At 40.7% G+C, this 12,066-nt stretch overlaps 1 protein-coding gene across 1 annotated transcript in view; it reads left to right on the plus strand.

The window, feature by feature from the left end:
- The first annotated feature begins 3,727 nt into the window (after positions 1-3,727).
- uchl5 (ubiquitin carboxyl-terminal hydrolase L5) overlaps positions 3,728-12,066 on the plus strand; it is a 43,585-nt gene continuing 35,246 nt past the window's right edge. The window contains exons 1-2 of the mRNA XM_080195860.1: positions 3,728-3,864; positions 7,957-8,020. Coding sequence (XP_080051986.1) covers positions 3,789-3,864; positions 7,957-8,020 — 140 coding nt within the window. The 5' untranslated portion in view covers positions 3,728-3,788. The remainder of the gene's footprint in view (positions 3,865-7,956; positions 8,021-12,066) is intronic.

Raw genomic sequence — 12,066 nt, forward strand, 5'->3', positions numbered from 1 at the left:
CACCCCTCTCAGGCAGGGCATCTGGCGAAAATAAAGGCAAAATACTACAGATGCTGGAACCTGAAACAAAAACAGAAAATGCTGGAGAAATTCATCCTGACTCAAAACCTTGGTTTTGTTCTAGTGAAAATATATATTTTTCTCCAAGTTCTGGATTTTAAAACAGGGCAACATTTTTATTTTTCACATCCTTAGCAGTACCCCGGCTGCGTAATGGCTCAACTGAAACTGTAATCTACACGTTCAGAATGAGCTTGGTCCATGGAGGAGGGTTTTTTCTGCCTGGCTACCTTTCTCCTGCAATGTTGCCTGTGCTCCAGTCTTCTAGGGGATCATGGTGACATCCACTTATAAACTTGAAACGTTGCAACTGATCAGCTGAGTGAAATGTCTTCTTGACTCCAACAGTAATATTGATATTTAGTTTGTTAAGGTTAATTTTATTTTAAGCACCTTATTTTAATTGAACCCTTTACCTTATTATGTTAGCCATGTCCCTAAAAGGCCGCATGTGCCACTTTTTCTTTGGTGATAATTGTCCCCGATAACCATGACCATCTTTCTGGGTATCAAGTATATTCCCAACCACCAATGGGCCTTCACACGATCTGTCATTTGCCTCCATTTTTCTAGCGTTGCTCTATGCCATATTCAGCTAAATACTGCCTTAATATTTTCAACTCTCTGTAACATTAACTCTTGCTTTTCATGCTCTGAGGTAGATCTATCCAACCATGATTAGACTTGTTTTGCTTTCTAAGAATAAGAACATCTATTAATTTTCAACATTGCTGGGTAGATGGTTGTGTCATTCTCGCACTGGATTAGCTAGGCTGGAGCGCTAGCTATGACAGATGCAGAGATCTTTATCACTACTATCGGAATGTTGTCTCGGCTGGTCCATGTTTAGCCTCCATTTTGTCCAATACAATCATCTGCTTCTTGATTTCATGTTGAGTGAATCAAAATTGACTGGACATTGGCACCTACGATGGTGGTATGTATATGTGATTGTGAGCCTGCAAGAAGTAGAGATGAGCGAGTTTGTGTGTTCCCCCATGTCTGCATGGATTTCCTCCAGATGCTCCAGTTTCTTCTTACAGTCCAAAGATATGCAGGTTAGGTGGATTGGCCATGCTAAATTGCCCCTTGTGTCAGGGGTCTAGCAGGGTAAATATGTGGGGCTATGGGGATAGGGCTTGGTGGGATTATTGTAAGTGCAGGTTCGATGGGCCAAATGACCTCCTTCTGAATGTAGCAAGTCTGTAATTCTATGTTCTATCATGTCATGTTGTCTTCGTGCATATACTTCTTTTCTCTCTTGTGGAAAGTGGCCAAACCTTCAAATTTACAGACTTAGCTTATGTATGATTTGCCAGAAACAACTGCTCTCAACATTGCTGACGGAACCTTTTATCTTCATCCTTAGATGCTATTCTGGTGTGATGCTGGCCTATCTTTGCTGGTCCTGCCTTCCAATGTTGGCTTCTTCTACTAGTCTATCCTCTGTTTCCATAGGTTAATTAGGTGAAAATGCAGAAAAATGGTTATTATCAAATTTGCCTTGTTCCATAAAGTTTAACTTCAGTAACGATATAAAACAGCGGACAGATCACATTACCCACATATGAAGGCCATTTTGTATAAAAAGAGTAGATGCTTTGAATTCTGTCTTGTAAACACAGTAAGAAGTCTCACAACACCAGGTTAAAGTTTAACAGGTTTATTTGGTAGTAAACACCACGAGCTTTCGGAGGGTTGCCCCTTCATCAGGAGAGTGGGAGTTCTATTCACAAACAGGACATATAAAGACACAAACTCAATTTACAAAATAATGGTTGGAATGCGAGTCTTTACAGGTAATCAAGTCTTAAAGGTACAGACAATGTGAGTGGAGAGAGGGTTAAGCACAGGTTAAAGAGATGTGTATTGTCTCCAGCCAGGACAGTTAGTGAGATTTTGCAAGCCCAGGCAAGTTGTGGGGGTTTACAGATAGTGTGACATGAACCCAAGATGACGGTTGAGGCCATCCTCATATGTGCGGAACTTGGCTATCAGACTCTGCTCAGCGACTCTGCGCTGTCATGAAGGCCACTTTGGAGAATGCTTACTCAAAGATCAGAAGCTGAATGCCTGTGACAGCTGAAGTGTTCACCAACAGGAAGAGAACACTCTTGCCTGGTGATTGTCGAGCAGTGTTCATTCATCCGTTGTCATAGCGTCTACATGGTCTCCCCAATGTACCATGCCTCAGGACATTTTTTCCTGCAGCGTATCAGGTTTTGACAACGTTGGCCGAGTTGCAAGTGTATGTACTGTGCCCCTGGTGGGTCGTGTTCTCACATGAGATGATGGCATCCATGTCGATGATCCGGCACATCTCGCAGAGGTTGCTGCGGCAGAGTTGTAAGACTTCTTACTGTGTTTACCCCAGTTCAAAGCCGGTATCTCACATTCTGTCTTGTAAGCTAGGGCATAATCTCAACAGTCTCAAGAAGGTTTTTTTTTATAAAGCAATATCTTTTAGTCCAAAGTGACTATTTTCCCATCCCCAAAAAAGTCCACCAACTTCAACTTGACAATAACATTTGCTGAGTTGAAATTGATATGATTATCAAAGCAGCTATGAGTTTGAGCATTTCCAGAATGTAAAACTATCTTTCATTGTTTTCAGGTGGTCCAGACTTCCTCATTTGAATTCTAATCTATGGCTATCAGATCAATCTTCATGTGAATTTAACTCCGTGAGATCCGCATTTAATTCAATAATAGCATTTTTCAAACATACTACACCAAGGTTCTTCCAGTGGTGGCGGTGTATGAAATGTAACAGAAGGAATAATTGAGTATTGGGATGGTTCTGACAGGCTAGAAACCTGCAAGGAACAACATAACCACCCCTTCACCCACAGAAGAACTCCATTTTGCTTGACCAAACTCAGAATACATTTTAATAGCTGTGCATGACATATCTAGACTTCCAAAAAGCTCACAAGAATTCAGAATGTGAGGTCTCTCAATATCAGAACTTAGACTCAAATAACAGAACTATGTTTGATCACAAAATTCAACTCCACCTATAGATCCAGCACGATTGTGGGAAGTCTGGGACCGACAGTAGGAAATACTATCAAGATACTTTACAGTATAAGCACGCAAAAATCAGAATCACGTTCACAAATTTGGAAACAGAAGCATTAAGAGATGTTTTCATTGGATAGATTCGTTACTCTGGGAAGTTCTTCATGTTACAATTATGATTGGTTGACAAAAAATTAATTTTTGATGATTTACTTAATCCACGTTTTGCGTGGCAGCATGATTGATCAATTATCTCAAAATTCAAACAAGCCTGCAACAACATTGTTAGGAGTACTTATAGCAACTCAATATTGAATATATTTATCACCTAGAAATGTTGCGTTTCGAAAGATCCTCTCTATCTTTCCATCTCCAATATTTTAATAAGGAATTAATGATGGTGCTTAAAGGCAGTTAAATACATTCTTTGTTATATTCCCCCATTATTTCTTGGGTGGCTCGTAGCATTGTCCAGAGATTATTCTTTAATTCACTCCTAGTGTGTTGACAGTTATAGGATTAGATCAATCCTGCAACGCCCCCCTCCCCGCCCTCCCCCGGCACCAGTGGCTACCGGTTGCCCGGGAAACAGCGCGCCTGCGTGTTTGGCTGGGTGGAATCGTGGGGTCTGCCGGGAAGGGTGCGTGGTCCTCCTGCACTCCCGGAGTCGACACCAGTGCCAATTGGAGGAGCACGCTGCTGCAGAAATGGCGGGCAGCGCTGGGGAATGGTGCCTGATGGAGAGTGATCCCGGAGTTTTCACAGAGCTGATCAAGGGTTTCGGTACGATCAAAAACTTTCCGCCTCTCTTCGCGTGTTTTCGCTGGTAAGGATGGAGCTGCTGCTGCCTTTGGCCTGCTGGCTGCAGCCCTTAAGCCTGGGACCGGCAGTAGCCAGGCTGACTGAAGAGCAGCTGCTGCCTTTGGCCTTCTGACTTGTAGCCAGGCTGGGTGAAGAGCTGTTGATGTTGCTGGCTGCAGCCAGGTTGAGTGAGGAGCTGCTGCTGACTTTGATACTGGCTGTTGGTCAACGCGTGCTGGTTGCTGTTGCAACCTGTCAAAAGAAAAGTGACCATCACTTGAGCATTAAATCGCTTCAGTCTTTTGGGTAAGATCAAGCCCAGGATCAGGTGTAATGCCTTTTCTTGTCAGCTTGAATCTTGTAGGTTTCTCTTGTGGGGACCATGCATTGCTTTGAATTTGAATTGTTTTTTGGAGCAGGCAAGGAGATGGATGAAGGGCTTATCCTGTCCACTCTATGCATTGACTTTGCAACTTTAAAAAATGATTTTTAAAAAATCTTTTGAGCGTGAAATCTAGTGACAGAAGCAGCACCCTGATTTTATCTTTCCTCCTGGGTAATTTGTTTCTTTTCGTTGTCATTTGTTTGGCCTTCATTGTAGTTGTTGCTAGCATTGGGACGCGTCATGGTAAGCCAAATCTTTTTTTTCTATATTGTTAGCTTTGAAGATAGACATTTTATGCAATGTAACATGATTTGAATGTTATAAATATTGATCTTATATTGCAACTTCAAGGCCACAGTAAGAGAAAGTTTGATATATTTTGTTTATTTTGAACAAAAGTGCAAACAACTGTAATTGCCACCCAGATGAATTGACTGACTGAAACATTTCATTGGCAGTATTAAGTAGCCAATTGATTTATCATTAAGGCAGCATCTTTAAACAAGTGATGTACTATTTTTAGTGTCTTATCCTGATGAACTGTCTTGGTGCTTCAGTGCAGTGATTGGTGTGGAGACAAATTATCTTTTTATTGTATGTAACAGAAGATCAAGAGTTGGTAGTGAGAGAGCCAATAAGAAGGAAAGCCGACTTGGTTTTGCTTTCTCTAATCTACCTGTTGCAGGTGTATTTGCCTATGACCGTGTATGGAGTTCTATGAGGATGTGTCTAGGGCGGTGGATAGAGGAGAGCCGGTGGATGTGGTCTTTCTGGATTTTCAGAAGGCGTTTGATAAGGTACCTCACAAGAGGTTACTGCAGAAGGTCAGAGGACATGGAGTTGGGGGTAGGGTGTTAGCGTGGATAGAGGATTGGTTGTCAAATAGGAGGTAGAGAGTGGGGATCAATGGGTGCTATTCGGATTGGCGGTTGGTGACTAGTGGGGTGCCCCAGGGGTCGGTGCTGGGGCCTCAGCTATTTACCATTTATATAGATGATCTGGAGGAGGGAACCGAGTGTAGGGTGTCGAAATTTGCTGATGACACCAAGATTGGGGGGAAGGCAAATTGTGCGGAGGGTGTGGAGAGTCTGCAGAAGGATCTAGATAGGCTGGGCGAATGGGCCAGGAAATGGCAAATGGAATTTAATGTTGGCAAGTGTGAGGTGGTCCACTTTGGTAGGAAGAATGGTAGGAAGGACTATTACTTACGTGGCGAAAAACTGCAGCAGGCGACGGTGCAGAGGGACCTCGGGGTCCTTGTGCATGAGTCGCAAAAACCCAGCTTGCAGGTGCAGCAGGTGGTCAGGAAGGCGAATGGGATGCTGGCCTTCATAGCGAGGGGGATTGAATATAAAAGTAGGGAGGTCTTGCTGCAGCTGTATAGGGCATTGGTGAGGCCGCAGCTGGAGTACTGTGTGCAGTTTTGGGCGCCGCACCTGCGCAAGGATATTTTGGCCTTGGAGGGAGTGCAGAGGAGGTTTACTAGGCTGATACCGGAGTTGAGGGGGTTGAGCTATGAGGAGAGGCTGAATAAACTAGGCTTGTACTCGTTAGAGTTTAGAAGAATGAGGGGAGATCTCATTGAGACGTATAAGATGATGAATGGGATGGATAGGATAGAGGTGGAGAGACTCTTCCCGCTCAAAAAAGACAGTAGGACTAGGGGGCACAGCCTCAGGATAAAGGGGGGGCGGTTTAGAACGGAGTTGAGGAGGAACTTCTTCACTCAAAGGGTGGTGAATATCTGGAATTCTCTGCCCGTTGAAGTGGTGGAGGCTGCCTCGCTAAATATTTTTAAGAAGCGGGTTGATGGGTTTTTGATAAGAGAGGGGATTAAGGGTTATGGGGAGAGGGCGGGAAAGTGGAACTGAGCCACGACAGATCAGCCATGATCTTATTGAATGGCGGGGCAGGCTCGAAGGGCCAGATGGCCTACTCCTGCTCCTATTTCTTATGTTCTTATGTTCTTAATAATCAAAAAACAATCCTTTTGGAGACAACGTCTAGTCTTCGCGTGAACGACAGCCTTCATAATGCTGTTTGACACTTGGTACTATCAATATGCTAAACAGGATAGATTCAGGATTAATATAGCAGCACAAAACCATGAGCAGCAGGCAGCAGCAATAGAGTTGTATTCAATCACTATTTGTAACCTCATGGCCTGGCAAATCCCTCACTCTACCATTACTATCAAGTTAGGGGACCAATCCTGGTTCAGTGAGGAATAGCAGGAGCAACACTCATGAAGTGTCAACTTGGCATCACCATTACTGCTTCACCATCAACACCATCAAAGCAATGTGTACTTTTGTTTTGATGTCCTTATTGCTTCATTATATAACAATAAGAAGTGGAGGAACTCTGTTATTGTGAAAAAGGGCTAAATGAAGATAAGTACATCTCTGTACAAGTGTGAAGGCAAGTGATCTCTGGGCCAACCTAGCACCTGGTTGACAATGATATTGGTGAAAGCCAATTGCTGTGTTACTGTGAATTAATATCTGGTACAAATTTTGGATCTACATTGATCCTGACGAAGTTTCTAATGTTATTTGACTCTCTCAAAGAATCCAGTTTCCTGTGATTGCCATTTTTTATTTTCTCCCTAATATTTATCCATATGTTATCATAACCAGGAGGACAAATACCTTTTGTTTTGAAGTGGATGTCATTTTTCAAATGTTGTCATGTGTGTTTCTCCTGTCTTCTGAAAGGTAGTCTGATAAACTAGTGAGTTTACTGAGGGGCTGATAGAAATTATTTTCAGTGAAGGCAGTGAATTTCACAGCATTAACACTTCTAGTATTACAAAACCAATTACACTGATTTGGTTACCAGACTTAAAATGCAGCATTTCTTAAACTCTTACATTCTCTTTTTCTTGTACTGTCTCAAATGGGCACGCAGTGGCCATTTAATCTAGATAAATGCAGTGGGCAGGACAAACACAGAATATACTGATTGTTTACTGAAAATGGTTGAAGGAGACAAGGGTCCAGGTGCCATTGAATGCAGGTGATTAAAAGTTCATAGTAGAAAAATTAAGAAGTCGGAGCAGGAATAGCTGATTCCTAATAGCTGATTAGTATGTCATTCAGCATCATCCTGGCAGATTATGTGCCCAACCCCACCTTCCCAGATTAACCTGATAATCCTGTAGCACCCAAAAATCTATTGAACCACAATGTGTACATACCTAACAACTGAGTGTCAACAGCTTCTGAGGTATAAGTTTCAAAAGATTTACAACCTTTTGAGTGAAGATGTTTCTCCTTATCTCAATGCTAAATGATTAGCTGTTTATTCTGGAACAGTGACCCCATGTTTTTGCATTCCCAGCCTGGGGAAGCATTTTTTTCATCATCTACCATGCTAAGGCCTTCCAATTTTTTGTGTGTTTAGTTAGATCACCTCCTTCTTCTGTACTCTAGACTATATAGGCCAAACTTACTTATTCTGTCCCCACGGGCCAATCCCTTTATCTCAGGACCCTGTCTGGTAAAGCTTGCATCGAGGGCAAGTATGTCCAGGCATCATAAATATGGAACAGTTTTGATAGATTAGTTGGAATTTTCCTGCCAATTATTTTCATAAGGAACATGAAGCAAATAGTATGGAATACATAAAACAAACCTCAGAGTATTCTTAAAGTGTACCAGCATTTAACTATAATGCTTTTCTTTCAGGGTGCAAAGGTGTTCAGGTGGAAGAAATATGGAGCCTAGAACCAGAACACTTTGATAAGTTAAAGTAAGTAACCAGTTCTCAGTAAAGTGCAGCCTATAAAATGGCAGTATTAAGTTGAAAAACTTGCTAATGTTTTAGCTCTTTTTTTTACCCGACATACAAGAAAGTAATCAACACATTGGGTTAAGAGAAGGTCAGTATTCATGGTAAACAGCAAGGAGCATAGCATTGGTTTCGTGAGGACGTGACAGATGGGAAATTGGCAGACACATGGCAGATACAGTTTCGCGCAGAGAAGGGTAAAGCAATGTGTTTTGATAGAGAGAATGAAGGGAGACAATAAATACTAAATGTACAGTTTTAATGGAGTGCAGGAACAGAATGGCCTGGTAGTGTATGTGCACAAATCTTTGTGAAGATGGCAGAACAAGTTAAGCAAACTGACTTAAAAGAAAAGGGATTCTTGACTTTACTCAGGGAAATTGACTACATAAGCTTGGAAACTATGCTAAACTTTAATGAGGTACTTGGTAATTGGAGCTGGAATATTGTGCCAATCTTAGGAAGGATGTTAAGCCTTGTAAAGAATGGAAAGGAGATTGAGCTAGAGTGGATGAAGAATTTCAGCTGCATAGAAAAACAGAATCCAACATTATTCTCTTTGGAACACAGAACGCAGTTCTAACTGTCCTGCCACCATGCTGCCTTTGGTGGTTGGTGATCAATGTCTGGGGAAAACAGTGTTCCTACTTAGAGTGCTTTGCTGTTTTTTGAATGTTTGTTGCAGAGTCTCTGAGAAGTAGTGGATTCTAGTTAAGTAGTTAATGATGTTATAACCAAACCTGTGGCTGGTCTTTTGTTTGTTGTGCCAAATTTGACCTCTGCAATTTTAATTTTGCAACTGTCAAAACCTCTTAACAAGTGAGAGTCTATTGCACAGCAGAAATTGTTGATGCAGTTCTTGATGTGTGTTCTGGCTATTTTTGAGGGGTAGTAGTAGTAACCAATTTATATTGAATGTGAAGGGGATGGCTCGGTTTCCAGTGTCCAAGCAGAGCAGCAAAGCTGTTAACAGCAGAATCAGTTTCTGAGACTGATGAAGCAGCACAACATGAGGGAAGGGTATTGAGTCCAGGAAAGCAGACAGGGTCAAAATTAATATGTGTGGCTGTAGTTATGCAGCTTTGGGAGTACATAAATTCTTGAATGCAGTCAGTGCTAGCAAACAAGTGGAGGCGTGTACAGAGATGTGAAAATCGGATAAACATGCAATAGAATCTTTTTTAAAAAAGAGTCAAACAGAAATATAATATAAATTTATGTTGGGAAAGGTCTAAAACAGCGTGTAATTAATTAAGATTCAAGAGTTAGGTGAGGAGAGCAGGAGATGCTACACAATACGTGGTGGTAGTGTCTGTTTTTGCATTGTTGCAGGCAGCTGTTTACATAGCAGAATCATCTCTAATAGTGAATTTCAGTGTTCAGAATTAATGTGATCAAAGTCAAAGGAATAGGAAGCAAGGTTAGTGGACATGAAGTTCATGCCCTATAAGGGGATTTTTAACTTCCTTTATTATAGTGAATACTAACACTATTTGGACCGTGTCAAAAAAGTTTTCTTATTTATCGAAGTTGGAGCATTAATGTTGTACTCATAAACCACTTAATTTCACTGTGCATCAATGGCATGGCATATACCATGAGATTATATAATTGAATAAAGCCACTGCATAATATTAGGTGTCTATTATTAACTAGATAAAGTGCCCTTGAATTATTCTAATGTAGTCATCAGATCTTGATATTCAGATAACAGTAGTAGACATAAAAAGTTTGAACTTTGCTATTTTGGTTGGTGATATGGATACATGAGCACATCTGCTATTTGTAAATTTGGACCTTTATGATGCCTTAAAAAAAAGTTCCTTCTCCTGAACATTCCACTGCAGAATGAGAAATATGTGTAGAAAATTTCAAGATTAATTATGTTTTTGGCATGAGCAAACCAAAAATAATCAAGTTATTTTTGGACTAAGCACTAAGTTCTTAATTTTCTAGTGTTCCACGAGCATTTGATTTATAAATTCTAACCCTTAAACATTCTGATATTTTGGTGACAAGTCATATAAATAAAACGGTTTCCAGTCTCTAATTTGCATTTCGCCATCTGGGAATAAAATCTGAATATAGTCCAGCCTGATATAAATGCAACAAAAACAGAAAATGCTGGAATATTTCAGCAGGTCTGACAACATGTGTGGAGAGCGAACAGAGCCAACGTTTCGAGCCTGGATGACTCTTCATCAGAGCTGAGGATTGAGCTAACAGTATGAGTCCGGATGACTAAGAAGAGTGCTGAAAACGGCCATTAAGAGAGCAGAATGTGTAAATGGCAGAACAAAGGTAAGCAGAGTGTCAAAGGACAACCTGACGCATGTAACTAACGGAGTGAGTCTGACAAAGAGTCATACAGACTCAAAATGTTAGCTCTATATTCTCTTCACAGATACTGTCAGACCTGCTGAGACTTTACAGCATTTTCTGTTTTTGTTTTAGATTCCAGCACCCTCAATAATTTGCTTTTATCCTGATGTAAATGCAATACTGTTCTAAATATTAAATTGATTTTAAACCAGAAAGTTGTATTCCATGATTTAATGTGTGAAATATTTGATGAAGTTACATAATCAGTGTTATAACAAGGTTTCAACAAATCTGCAACAAATAAATATTCATTTATTATTTAAAAAGCTGGGAATTTTTAAAAAATATATTTTTCCAGTTTTCTGTCTTTTAATCTACAGTATTTTTGCAAAGAAGCCTGAAATAGTTGGAGTTATGGTGAAATTTTAATATGCATATTAAATTGACAGATTGCTATTCTAGTTCATAAATGGTGGCTAAGTGGAAATATCACTGAACTAGTGATCTAGAGACCAAGGCAAATGCTCTAAGGACATGGGTTCAAATCCCACCTTGGCAGCTAGTGAAATTTGAATTCATTGAAGTAAAGCTGGAATATTAAGTTTATCTCAGTAATGATGACCGTGATGAATATTAATTGTCGTAGCTGTCCTTACCTGTCTGGTCCATACATTACTCCCAATCTGGCTGACTTTTAACTGCTCTGTGAAAAGGCGTAGCAAACCACTCTGTTCAAGGGCAATTATCAATGGGCAACAGATATTAGCTTTGCCAGTAAGGTCCACATCCCATGAATGAAAAAAGAGAGAAAGATAGGCCCTGTTAGTTCATTGGGTAAATATAGCAACTGATGAGTCACTGTGATAGAAAAGCTTCAAGTTTGATTTCTGGCCTTTTGCTGCATTATCAGCTTTTGTGAGCATGTGTGTTGGGGGTGGAAGGCATTGCACCCCTTACCAGGAAATACATGGAAGTTACGTTGAGATGAGATCATGCTTTCTTCCACTGTCAAAAGTTAAAACCAGCCTGTAAATTTATAACTTCAGTAAAATGAAGTTGGGGGAGGGGGGAGAAAATCGCTAAATGTCCTTAGTAAGTTGGCTATTACATGCTGGAATTCCTGGACTTGACTTTGTTCCATTCCCAGAGTTTACACTTCTAATTCCCTAATGAAGAAGCTCAACCAGTGGAGGACTTCAGTCTCAGAACTCATCAAAGTTCCTGTTAGATTCAAGAATTCACTAACAACTCGTGGTCTGGTACAAGCACACGAGTTTTATTAGGAGTTTGTTCTCTGTCTTACATGTTCTTAACAGTCCCCTCCTTCCTTTGTTCTCTCTTACGCAGTCATTATTATACATTACTCCAGAGAATGCCCATTTACATTGGTTGGTTAATTATTTGCAGAAGTGGCCATAGGTAATTGGTTCTGACCTCTGATCACGCCCTGTCCATGAGTTAGTGGTCTCTGCCAAGGTTAGCTGGTTATGAGCTGTGAATGTACGCAGCATGTTGTAATATGCCCTAGCATAAATCAATTCTAAAACCTCAGTGGGATCCCGGGAGAAAATATTAGTCCAAATACGTCGTGGAAAATGCTACAAAAATTACAAATAAAACAGTTGGCTTCTCACATTCCTAATCAGGTACTGAAAATTAAACTTATAAAATGCACCTTAGAGTTG

This window comes from Carcharhinus amblyrhynchos, chromosome 9 (genome assembly GCF_965287045.1).
Source record: "Carcharhinus amblyrhynchos chromosome 9, sCarAmb.v2.hapA, whole genome shotgun sequence".
Lineage (NCBI taxonomy): Eukaryota > Metazoa > Chordata > Chondrichthyes > Carcharhiniformes > Carcharhinidae > Carcharhinus > Carcharhinus amblyrhynchos.